General features: G+C 35.2%; 1 protein-coding gene across 1 annotated transcript in view; it reads right to left on the bottom strand.

Annotated features, from left to right (window-relative positions):
* The window catches only part of LOC100512003 (bifunctional heparan sulfate N-deacetylase/N-sulfotransferase 4), a 247,698-nt gene that overhangs the window by 128,415 nt on the left and 105,372 nt on the right, over window positions 1–13,911 (bottom strand). Inside the window, 1 exon segment of the mRNA XM_021101659.1 lies at window positions 3,666–3,753. Coding sequence (XP_020957318.1) covers window positions 3,666–3,753 — 88 coding nt within the window.

The raw sequence follows: 13,911 nt of genomic DNA, 5'->3' as shown, positions 1-13,911 counted from the left end.
CTCACTCAGTGGGGTTAAGGATCTGGCGTTGCCGGGTGCTGTGGTGTAGGTTGCAGACGTGGCTCGGATCCAGTGTTGCTGTGGCTCTGGCGTAGGCCAGCGGCTACAGCTCTGATTGGACCCCTAGCCTGGGAACCTTCATATGCCGCAGGTGCGGTATTAAAAATAAATAAATAAATAAATAAATAAAATAAAATAAAATCAGAAGTATAAAATTCCAGTGTCTGAATTATCAATTTTGTACAAATGTTTGTCTTTCTTTCGCTATTATATTTGAAATAATTTCTAAATGTCAAGAAGAGGTTTCATATTTTCTTTGTACACTGAACCTGGCACAGTTCCATATAGGTGGGTATAGAATAAACTAAATTTTAAATAAAAAAATTGTTTGACAATGCAAATTGATTAAAGCTTTTAATAGTTCCAAAAATGGAAAATAGAGCCATGTGAATTATTGACTGTTTTTTGGCTAGTATTTGATACTTATAGAAACATTTAGAAGTAATAATAATAATAAACATTGACATAGCATGACTGCTATGCACTGCTCTAGGCAAGAGATACCATTATAATTCCCATTCTGGAGATGCGTAAATTGTACAGAAAAATAATCTGTTTATGTTCACATAGCTAGTGAAATGTCAGATCTTGGATTTAAACAAAAGAAGGCTGTTTCCAATATCTAGTCTTTGAACCAATATCTTATACTGAAAAACAAAAACAGACAAAAAAAAACAAACAAAAGAGAAAGAATGTAACACTGTTTTTCACTTTATTTAAAAGATTTTTTTAAAGGTCTATTTTCTTATAAAATAAATTCTCATGGAAAAGACCAATGTTTATTCAATTTGCAAACATTATACATGAGGTAATTGTTTGAGTCATGTTCAATTTATTATCAATTACAATGAATGAAAGTCACCAGAAATCATGTCCTACGAACGAAATTTGTAGCCCTTCATCCCAAGGCATCTTAATCCTGTAATGTCTCCATTTTTCAACTGAGCTTTCATTGTGCAATTCTAATCAAGCTTTAAATATTTCCAGATTAAAATATTTGACTCTAAACGCCATGCTGCTTTTATTTTCTTTCTTTCTTTTTTTCTTTTTTTTTTTTTAACTTTTAATCAACAGTATGTCCTTCCCATTTTGATTTGGCAGTTGTGAATGATTGACTTTTAGGCAAGGCTTAGTGATATGTCCTTTTCGGGTGAGATTGCTTTTAGCATGTGAAGGACAGAGAAGCTGAACAGGAAAGAATACATGGGAAATACAAATAAGTGAAGCAGTCTAAGAATGCAGAATCTATCATTATTACACTGGGCATATGTGATTAAATGTCTTAAGAACAATGAGGTTCATCAATCAGAATCTTCATGCATTGGGAAATCAGATCATCCTGGGAGAGATGTGAGACAGTCACTATGATAGGGCCATCTTCTCATGGTTGCACATCACAATCAAGTGCATAGGTAAGGAAAGCACTTTTCTGATTTGTTAACCTCCTGATAGTTAAACCTCCATATGGGGATGTGACTAGATAGGGAAGAGGTGTGCCCTCCGGATAATGTGTATCATCATTGTTTAACTGCACTCTGGAAGAAACCGTGATATCCTGAGTGAATAAATAAGTGGTTAATATAGTACAATTGCACCCTCGAAAAATGTTGACGCATTTCAGTGATTTTACACATAAAGTCGCCAATCAAAAGAGAATTTCTCATTTGTGAATATTATTAAACTTCTAGGACTTATACATATGTACATTGCTTGGTGTCTCAAGTGCACTAAGAATGTATTAAACTTCTAGAACTTATATACATTGCTTAATCTCTCAAGTGCACTATGATCACAGCATAAGAGAATATAGTATTTCTTCCATTGTTTTTATTAGGTCAGTACCAACAAAAAGAGTCTATTTAAGAGATATAATTAAAACATCTTTTTTGCTATTGTTTGGTATCTTCCTGCACCAACCATACCTGTGACACTAACTAGTGTCACTAAACTAGTGCATTCATTTCCTAGTGGATGTGTAGTGTGTACATGTTCAGGATTATAAAAAAGAAATGGGAAGTGTAATAACCTGCTATCAACATTAACGCTGCAAGTGTCTGGCAGGTTTAATAGGTCTGAATATGAAAAGTAAATAAAAGCTGAGGCAGTTATCTATATATATTTCGACCAAAAGAATGGCTTTCCTTACCCTATACAGCTATTTAAGACAAAATAGTATTGTTTGTGTGTGAATGCCAAATAATCCCATATTTTTTTTCCCCAGCCTTTAGAGTTATCTGCTTTATAACTTCATAGTCAGTGCTTCTTAGGTCTGAACTCATTTCTTGAGGGGGCTTTTGAAGAAGATTTACAAAACCATGTCTATTTTCAAAATTGTGGCTGGAATTGCTTTGCCTGTGCAGATACGATGACCCAAATCTTTTTTCTGCAAACTGTCCTTTTAAAATATGCAATGATTTTATTTATCAGCTGATCTAAATACAAAATTTCCTTCTATTACTTTAAACAGATTTACATGTTTCAAAGCAGGATGAAAAAAGCATTAAAGAAAAACCAGTAAGATATTGCTGCTTCAGTATTCTAATAAACCATGCTGAGCCTCTTTGTGTAAACATTAAAAGCCTTTCTGGGTAAACAAACTGCATTTATGATAATTAAAGACTACATTTGCATGGGAATTTTTAACAAGTCAATAAACTGCATGCATACATACAGAATACCATGAAATAGTTTCACTAAGGTACTGTGAAGTAACAACAATGCAAAGTCCTAAACAAAGCATTTAGCTTTCATCAGAGATGCAGAAATAGGAGCAGATGGTAGGTGCTGCCCTAATACAGGCTCTAAGACACCATTTTGTCCCATTTTCGTTATTACTATAAGACAATCACTTTTATGAAAGTAGTTTTCTCTGTACTAGTGCCTGATGTTATAATGCTCCTATTCAGAAAATGAGAGTCAAATCTGGAGGTGATGATGGGTAAAGAGGTGAGAAATATCAGAACGTAAAATAGTGTGTGAGCACCAATCACATTTTAAGGATTTGAACAAAATTCAAGATGTGACTGGATAGATAAGAAAAGAAATACAAGCCTGATTGTATGGTTTTAATGTATGTTGGGACAAAACATTGTTAATATTTTTAAGGAACATCCTGCAAGGGAAGGTAAATTAAGCTATATGACTCTTAATATCTATTAAATTTCTTTGAGGCTATAAAATGCCTCTCTCATCACCAGTTGTTTTCTAAAGGGAGATTATACAAAAATGACTGCCACTGAGACTGTCCTACAATTTAAAACACTGTCCATTATGATTATCCTTAGTCCGTCATTGCCAGCATCATCATTGTCACCATGCTTCCTACTTAGACTGTGCTGACACGAGATGCACTTACACACTACAACAATGGTTATAGTTTCTTTTACTGAGTTAACAAAGTCAGTTGTCGTCCTCTTTTGCCCTTGATTTGAATGGTGTTCCCCAAAGTAAACAAACTCATTGCTTTTGGATTGGGCCACTCATAAGGCACCCAAGCCTTTCCCATAATCAGTCTGGATATGCTATTTCTCCTACTTAATGAAACATCAAAAATCCTTCTCTCCTATTTATATGTAGCTGCCTGAGAACACAAAGCTCCTTCTTACCTGTGTGGTAAAACTTCCCTGAAAATCCAAGGTTGAAGGTAAAATTTGCAACCTGAGTGCGCAGTAAATTTTGAGTCTCTAGTAATGCCTGAAATAAATAAGAAATTAACATGATTTTAGAAAAATAAATATGAAGATTTGGGATGCCTCTTTTTCAAATGTGTATGCATGAGTGAAACAAAATAATGTGAGCTTTGTTGCTTTTTGGGTTTTTGACAGCTACTGTTATGTGTTATTCATATTTCAGGTGTTATAATCATTGTTGCTACTATTTTATTGAACAAATTATGAAGCAGTTAAGTCCTAAGCAGTTAAGTCCTAAGCATATCATTGAGAGGCAATTCTATAACCACACAGCACTGAAATCAGTTTTCATTTCTGTGTGAAACATTTCTTGAAATTCACGTTAGTATACTTCTTTATCTTGGGTAAAATTTTTCAGAATTTTTGGATGTAGACAGGTCCAGTATTTGTCGGGTAAGGGATAGGAAGATAACTTTCATTTGAGTTGCAGTTGAATATTTTGTTTAATTGTGCTACCTCTCCTAACAACTTTTTTTTTTTTTTTTTTTTGGTCTTTTTGCCTTTTCTAGGGCCACTTCCTGTGGCATATGGAGGTTCCCAGGCTAGGGGTCCAATCGGAGCTGTAGCCACCAGCCTACGCCAAAGCCACAGCAACGCGGGATCCGAGCCACGTCTGCATCCTACACCACAGCTAACGGCAACGCCAGATCGTTAACCCACTGAGCAAGGCCAGGGACCGAACCTGTAACCTCATGGTTCCTAGTCGGATTCGTTAACCACTGCGCCACTACAGGAACTCCCTCCTAACAACTTTTAAGACAGAAACTTTGAGTTGAAAGCTTGGATTTTTATTTTGTAAGCTAAAGAACAGCTTACATTTTATAGGGTTTTAATTACAAATCTTGAGATATGAACGAGGAAAGAAAGGTAGGAAATTGGTAATTCCAAAAACAAATTTCCTCTAAAGATGGCAACATTTTTCCTAGTTTCTCAATTTGGAATTTTTCTTGGTTAATTTCTTGTTTGTAGACAAGATGAGAACATGCTGATAATAAACTTCGGTTCAGACTTAGTCCTCTCAATTTTCTGCCAATTCTTCCACCACTATTTTTCCTGTATCGATGTACATAACGCAGTTCAGAACTCTCATATCCTTTGGCTTTTTAGTTTGTTTATTGATTTGGAATTTTTTTTTCTGTTTTTTAATGGATTTTTTAAGAGGGGGCTTATTTTGTCCTGATGGGAATGAGGAACTCAGTTCAAACTAGAGATATTACTAAGACTGATTTTTGATTACTGCTATTCATCTTTTAAAATGAATAAAGAGACAGAAGGTTAGACAGTTTCCTTTGAGCATTAGTTATGGTGTCTAAGCATTTGCTACAAAAATTTGTGAATCTAACCTTTTATTCCCCCAGAGGGCTTTCCTGCAAACTTGTAAAGAAAAAAAGAAAAAGAAATGACCAAATAATTAAAAAGTTCATAAGCTATATAGTACCCCCCCCCAGTTATCCAAGATTATGATTGTACTGGCTAATCTCATTTGAATATTATCTATTAAATAGAAAATGGGAAAAATAGACCTATTAGTTTGACTTAGTTATATGAAACATTCAAAAAAGTTCTCCAAAGAGAGAACTAGATACTAAAAAGAAGGTAGAGTTAAAAATAAATTTATTGAACTAGTTGAGCTTATTAGTAAAAAAAAAAAAAAAGAAAAAAAAAAAAAAAAAACAACAACCAAAGAAACCCTGTGGAGTATAGCTTTAAAATTTAAAAAGAAAATATTGTACACCTTTTTTTCTTAGGGAGTTCCTTTTTCTGGCTTTCTTGTTTTATTCAATGTACATCCCCTGAGCTTCCATGTCTTGAAATAGTTTTTCTAAAAAGTTCTTCCTCCCTCTGTTCTCCTCACCACTCAAACTCCAACCCCTCAACTTTCTGCCTTTGAACTCTTGAGTTATTCTTTCTTCCACATTTATTTACTCACCATCCACTCTTAAATTTAGTAAATATTTATTGTAGATGGATACAGTGTTGGGTTTGGCAAATATAGCCTCTGTAACCTTGGACTTTTCTGAGAGGAAGAGAGATATTAAAGAGAGGGTCACACAAATGTGTAATGACAAGTCATGCTACAAAAGAAATCTAGAACATGTTGTGACAGATGCAGTAAGAGATTTAATTTAGACTGGGGAATGAGTCCACACTTAATGCTTTCTTAGGAGCTATCTAAAAAAGATCAAACAGCCTATGTTTTTTTTGAAATCAGCTTGATACCACCTTAGGAAGGGCTTCATTGTCTTGTTCTTGGACTTAAAAAGCACTAGGGACTATTAACATATTCCCCGCCTTCCTCTGCTCTTACACTCTGCAGTTACCCACACATCCCAAAGGCAGTAAATGCACATCAACGCTGAGCCCGGGGAAGCCATCCAATTAATGACTCAGCTTTGTTGGCCATTTCACTTCTCACATCTTTTCCTTTATCTGTGAAATGGGATCATACTTAACACTTGTTTTGCGCTGCTGTTGTGAGGATTACACTGTATAAGGCATATATAGTGCTTAGCTAAGTAGCCTGGTAAGTAAGAACTAAATAAATGCTGTTAATGACCACTTAGTGTCATTCTCTTCCCACCATTTAGGTGGCAGGGGTGCCTCCATATTCCAGTTAAGCTACAGGCATTGTTATTTCCCCACAGGTACCCTTTCTCTCCTCTGCACTGTTCCCTACCTCCTACATTTCTCTGTTTTGTTTTTGTCTGGCCTGAAAAGACTCTAGCTGTTTCCAATCCCATTTTCTAGCCCCATCTATCTTTCAAGCTCTCCCCAAATGCCACCTTTTTGTATGAAGCCTTTCCTGATGTGTTAAAGATTTTCCTTCTCTCATCTCCCAAAATAAGTTCCTAAATTATTTTTAAGACTTGAATCATTTTCCATTTTACAATATCACTTTGTATCTTAGTTCTCCTATTAATACCTGAAAGTTGATCAAACTTTGCTCATTTCTACATATGCCATGTTGTTATATATATTTTTCGCATATATGGAAGCCATCCAAAATGTGATAAAAATGTACATTAATGCACAACAACCAATTGAATTAGTCTCATTTATTTTTATTACTAACATTTTTGGGGGATGATAAAATGATAAAAATGGCTCATGGGCTATACCATTAAATGATACAGATAGGTTTCTGCATTTCACTAGCACATTTATAATATGGATGTCTTATAATTTTTTTTATTTTTATTTATTTATTTTAGAGCCACACCCGTGGCATGTGGAGGTTCCCAGGTTAGGGGTCTAATTGGAGTTGTTGCTGCTGACCTACACCAGAGCCACAGCAATGCAAGATCCGAGCTGAGTCTGTGACCTATACCACAGCTCATGGCAACACCGGATCCTTAACCCACTGAGCAAGGCCAGGGATCAAACCTGCAACCTCATGGTTCCTAGTCCGATTCGTTTTTGCTGCACCATGACAGGAACTCCTGGATGTTTTATAATCTTATATTGTAAATCACCCAGCAAGGTAAGCTCACAGAGGCAAGGGTATATGGATTTCCTTCTACTGGTGCTAATTAGCTATATGAAGAATTTTATAGACTTTTCCATTGTTAAAAGAAATACAGTTGTCTAATTACTGCCTCCCAACAAGTAATCTAGATTAATGTGGGAGTAAAAATGACAATTTCTTTAAGTAAAAACAAAAACAATTGATAAAAAGAAGCAAATTCTAAAATATTTAAGCTTTCCTACTTCATTGTAACTAAATGTTCTTTGAGGCTCAAAATTCAAGGAAGGAAAGGTTCCATGTTGTTCAATGACAGAGACACAAATTCATATGTAAAAAATATATAAATTATAAAAAATCAAAAATAAGTGTAAAAGAAAAAAGTATTAAACCATAAAAAGCAATGTAGAAAAAACCGCTGAAATACAGGAAAAATATAAAATCTCAGAGGAAATAACAGATATGAAAAATACAAGTTTAGAATTATGAATAAATAAAATATAATAAAAGCAAAAACACCTTATTTTAGGAAAACTTGTTAATGGACAAGAAATGGTATGTCTCAATTTGAGATACAAATCAAATAGTTAAATATAGGAAATAGTACACAGTTATATGTACGCTATTTTTATATGAATATTTTGTGTGAAAATTTGACTAACTTTTGAAAGTATATGGAAAATAAAATTATTTAGTGTTTGGCTAATAAACCTCAGTTATTTTCTTTTATAGTTTACAAGTCATAAATATAAATAAAGATATATGTATACATGTATATGGCGTTGACGTTTGCCCTTGCATTATTCATGAAGAGTTCACTAAGTAATTTGATTGGATATTAAGAAGAATAACTATATACCTTGTTTAAACAAAAGCAGAAATTCATTGTTTTAACAAGTAATACTTACATTCACTTATTATTCTTATAATTAGTTCCTCAGTATTTAATAAAGCAAGTCAAACTTGGCCCTATACAACATATTAAAGAGAAAAATCATTTTCAAACTGGGCATAAAATTTTCTAGAGGCTATTACTAAAATTGTCAGTTCTGGGCACCCACTTGTAGAAGTATTGATTTAGTCTATCTGTGATAGGGCCCAAATATGGATATTTCATTATAGACCCCAGTTGGTTCTTAAGAACAATGAAGCAGTTGTTTCCAGTTTACCCATAAGAAATGAGATGAATCACTGGGATGTTTTTCCCAGGCTCATTTTCTGCATATTCTGAATTGGAGTATAGGATGGAGCATAGGAATCTGTGTTTTTAAACAGGGAATCTTATAGCTTCCAACTAGAGATTGTAAACATCACAGAACTTCAGGAAATATTGAAGGTTCACTATTCATATTTATTTCATGGTATATTGTATATGTCTTAAGCCATTCTGATATTCAGATTGTTTATCATCAGGCTAGCCCTTTCCCTATATGTACATGATTAATAAGTCATGACTATATACATTGGTATAGGCTTACACTTTCAGAATTTCAAATCAAACACCAAAGGGTGATAGTTTTTGTTTGACTGTCTGCCTTGGAGAGTTTTTATTATATTTACTAACTCAATAAAAATGGCATGTTATTTACTCTTACAATATCTGATATGGAATCAGAAGAGGTTACATCTATACTTATTTTCCAGATGGAAAAAAAATTGCTTCATGGAAAGTTTAAACAGCCCACCCAGATAACACAAGGAGAGGGATTGAGCATGTTTGTCTTAATATTTGGTCCAACCTTAACCTCATGTCTTGCTACAGTAAGTTTGTATGGCCACCCAAGATGAAACAGACTTGGGATTTCATGAACTTTTGTGCAGAGACTATTTGTCAAGGTACAAATGAAGATGAATAGGACTGACCCAGGGTGCAAGTAAGAAGCTTTTGAAGTTTGCCTTTGATATGATAGTTTCTGCCTCCCTTCTCGTTCATCTCTTTCTCCTCAGAAAAAAATCTCCATTTATTCAGAAATCTACTCTCTTCCTATTTTTTTTTGATGACCTCTTAGTGCTATTAAAAAGGAAATAATCTGATTTAATTTATAAACTCACAAAAACTTATTATAGCAACACACTTAGTTTTCTAAAAAAAATTCATGTTGAATAGTTTAGCTATGATTGTGGAATAGGTAAGTTAAGGAAGAATGAATGTATGATTCTGATAATACTGAGGAATGTGGGGATCTTTGAGGAGAGAAAGGCTTGGGGTTTGGGACTCCTTCTGTGGAAATCACATTTAATCTGAAGAACAACTTGCCAGGTAGAAAAAACATCATAGTGTTTCAGAGAAATTATCTTTTCATCTTCTTGCCGATCATCTAAGTGTCCACAGCTGTCTATCTCCTCTCGCCTAAGTCTCCAGGAAACAAGGAAACTGGAACTCTCTGGGCTCTCTTCCTTCTTGTACCATTACTCGCTCATGTATCCATTCATACAATATTGATTGACCCTTGGCTTCTTTTTAGGCACTCTTCTAGGTACTAATGACACAGTGGAGAATGTAACATTTGATATAATTGAGCTTTTGCGATGTATTTAGGTATTGTTAGGTACTATGAGAAGCAGTCTACTTGAATTATATCTTTAAATCTCTTCATGATTGCTTTATTAACTCTTAATTTACAACTGGGGAAAGCAAGTTGCAGAGAGCCTAAATAAGCTACATAAGGTTTTGGAGACAGAAAGTGTCTGACAGACAAAACTGCTAAGTTTGTTGTTCTCGTGGAGCTTACATTCTTTTTAGATACTCATTAGGTACACAGAGCACATCAATCAAATAAGTTTTTTTTTTGTCTTTTTCAAATATATCTAGATATTTTAATTCCAGATTCAAAACATTAACCAAATATGTCATACACACACACCACACACGCACATACACACACACACACACATATATATATACTCATGTGATAGCTCTAGTTTAAATTACTTTTCTTGTCTTTTTTTTAGGGCCATACCTATGCCATATGAAAATTCCCAGGTTAGGGGTCTAATTGGAACTGTATCTGCAGGCCTATGCCATAGCCATAGCAATGCTAGATCCAAGCCATGTCTGTGACCTATACCACATCTCACAGCAACACCAGATCCTTAACCCACTGATCAGGGCCAAGGATCAAACCCACATCTTCATAGACACTAGTCAGGTTCATTACCTCTGATCCACAATGGGGTCACCAAATAGTTATTTAATTGAAATTATTATTAATGATGCAGAAATAATTACAGTACATGCTATTATTGAAACTTACACAAACAGGGCACCAACATTTCACCAGGATAGGCAATGAGGATTATGATGGTCTCTCTAAAAAAGTGTCCACTTAGTTGAGAAGAAATAAGAGGCCGTCTATGCCCCAAACAGGGGCTCTGGATGTTGTGTTCCAGGCAAAGAGGCCAGTGAGAACAAAGCTTTATGTCAGGAAGGACCCTGGTGTCTTCTAAATACACCACACTCTACTTCACCTCATGTAGGATATGATTTACATTTTATTTTATTTTATTTTATTTTATTTTATTTTATTTTATTTTATTTTATTTTATTTTTGTCTTTTTTGTCCTTTTTTAGGTCTGCACCTGCAGCATATGGAGGTTACCAGGCCAGGGGTCAACTCAGAGCTGTTGCTGCCGGCCTATGCCAGAGCCACAGCAACGCTAGATCTGAGCTGCATCTGTGACCTACACCACAGCTCACAGCAACGCTGGATCCTTAACCCACTGAGTAAGGCCAGGGATCGAACCCACAACCTCATGGTTCCTAGTCAGATTCGTTTCTGGTGCGCCACGATGGGAACTCCAATTTACATTTTAAATTGATTCCTCTGCCTTCTTGCTAAGAAGGAATTGTAGGAAAACTAGAGTGAAAACAGGGACATCATTTAGGGAAATCTCAGTAGTTCATTAAGAGAAAATAAAGGCATGGCTTCTACTGGTGGTACTGAGACTGGAAAGAAGTAAATAGTGTAAGTACTGATGGATGGATGTGGGAAGTGAAGTGGAATGATTTTATTCGTGATTCAGATTTCTGACATGCAATGTGGCGAGGGAAGAGCTGAGAACGTTCTGAGGGGAAAATCAATACTTCCACGGCCACACTAAGCATTTCTTCCCCACAACAGGATGGTTGTGATGTTGAAACCTCTATATCACCCCTAAGAGGAAAAACAGAGTTTAAAGTCACACAGCATCATTGTTTTTGAATGTTGGTACCCATGGTTGGAGGTAACTGCACAAGGAGTGTATATATTAGTAAGGGGAGTGGTCTCATAGTACCTGAATACTTTTTGGATATAGAAAGGTTAAACATTGATACTGAAGATAGAGGCGAAGAGAAACAATGAAAATTGGTTTGACCTTGTAAAATAATATTAATTCGTGTCACGTATGTGAAGAGTTTGCATTTTCTGCTTGATTATCAAAGAACACAATGAAGGTTATATAAATCATTAAACTCGAAGTGCATTTACAGTGTTATAAATTTTATTTGACTGTATCAGCAAAGCACTCCATGTGTCGTCTTTGACTCCCTTCCCAGTGGCTGTGGATGGATTTGTCCTGTGCCCTAAACTTGGTTATGGGGGAATGTCATTGGCATTTCTGTGTCCATAGAATTCTATGCCACTGACGTCAGTCCATTCTGAAAGTATGTGAGATGAGCTTCTGTTTCTGCTTTCTGATTAGCACTCTGATTCTCATCTTGGGATCAGAAAAATTCTGTAAACGTGGTAAAATACTGCCCAGGTCTTAAAAGCCCCAGTTTCTCTTCAACTCTATCTCAGGTGCAGCCCACACAGGACATCTCAAATTGTGGGTGTGGTCTGCTCTCTTTATTTCTTTTTCTGTATGTCTCATTTCCACCTAATCAATTAGAATTTTAAATCAAATAAATAAATTTGAATTAAATACAAACTTGTATGACCCTTCAGATAGTATATACTTGAACCGCTGGCCTTTTTCATTATAAGTTAGTTCCTCTAAGTCTCGTCTTCAATTATATTATTTCATTTACTTTTTCTATAGACTTTGCTTCCAAGTCTCCAGCATGGCCTACAAGATTTTCTGAGATGCAAAAGATAAATATAATGTAACTTAATGGAGTTCATGGTTCATGTAGCATGATCATTTCCTTAGGATTTTATCAAGTAATGACAAAAACAACTGTACCATTTTTCCTAGGCCCAAATGCTTAAGTAAATGATAAAGTAAGAGGGAGATAGAACTATCTTATATTAGACTTTTTGGGGTATGTGGAATGAAATTTATTCATTGTTAACCTGATGACTGAAAGAAGGCTTCAGGAATCATTAGGAATCCGAGAGCTGAGAGAAACATACACATGCACAACAAAATAACAATGTCAAATCTTAACTAGGTGAAGATGGGAGAAAAGTCATTTATAACTCAAAATATTTCTAGAGATTTTCAGTAAGGATCTGCACTAAACTAGGCCCAGATTCTGTGTTAGGGTGAAACTTTATAATCTGAATCGCCCTGCAAAATCCTGACTTCTTCCCTGGAAGAAGAAATATCTTGATAGAAATATCTTGTCTGCTCTGGAAGCACCAAAGCAGAAATAGAATCACCACCTTCAGAGCTGGCTTGAACCCTGGGAGTGGGAAAGCTTGGGCTTCCTTCAACAATGAGTCATCATGGACGACTCTATTGTATAAGGGCAGATAGCAGTGAAACAAGTTCCTGATTACAAATTTCTAAGTGGTGATCTATGAGTCTTAAGGTCTGTAAAATTTTACAATTGCATGAAAAAATAAAACCATGTTCAAAATGTTTGGGAAACACTCTATATTATAACCCTCTTGGGAGGTTCTCAATTCACTTTAACATACGGAAGTCTTCAGTAGGAAAGATTTTGTACTTGGTTTATCTTAGCTTTTTCCCTAAACTATTTGCCAGCAACACACACTCCTACCTGCCTAATGTTAAGATAAAGTCTTAGGCAAAAACATCAAGTGGATGGCTAACACCTGGGAGCTAGAGGTGTTTCCTGGGTCGCTATATCTTTGATCAAATACAGGTTCCTATTTAGTATCCAATGGAAGTTGCAAAATATAATAGCTGTGATGTTATCTGGAATGTGGTTCTGCATATGTATTCAATTTTACAATCACATTAGCTCTCTGCACGTGATCTGTAGAAAGAGTACTTTTCCATTATCCCAGGATTTATTATCCCAAAAACCTTCAGGTCAAAATCAATTTCTTAATATTATGAAACTGTGGAAGAATACTTAGAAATAACAATTAGACTTTTGATGAATACGGTGTTACCTACCACTTGATGCATCTTATTCTTGTTGAAAAATTATTGCAAACAACTATTAAGTTGTGTTCATTACCAAAATTACTTTTCACTTCAAGATCCCCCCCCCCATTTTTTTTATCATTTTAGTTTTTAGGCCTTAAAAATGTACACCTCTAAAACAGCTATGTCCTTAATCAAGGTTAGATATTGGCATTCTTCCTTAGGAATCCTACTCTGCCTTTGCTCACATTTCTCCTTCTCCATTCTCTTATCATTCAGTACAAATCTAGGGGTTTTATAACAATTCTTGATGCAACACAGATAATTGGTAACTGTTGGTTCATGTTGTAATCGATTTCCTTAATTTATCTCTAGAAATACTTCCTGCTCATATACAGTCAGAAATCTCTTCAATGTCGATGTATTCACTTATTAGCT

This window comes from Sus scrofa, chromosome 8 (assembly GCF_000003025.6).
Source record: "Sus scrofa isolate TJ Tabasco breed Duroc chromosome 8, Sscrofa11.1, whole genome shotgun sequence".
NCBI classification, from domain to species: domain Eukaryota; kingdom Metazoa; phylum Chordata; class Mammalia; order Artiodactyla; family Suidae; genus Sus; species Sus scrofa.
Note: the sequence above shows the minus strand (reverse complement) of the source record. Positions and strands in the feature narration are given on the sequence as shown.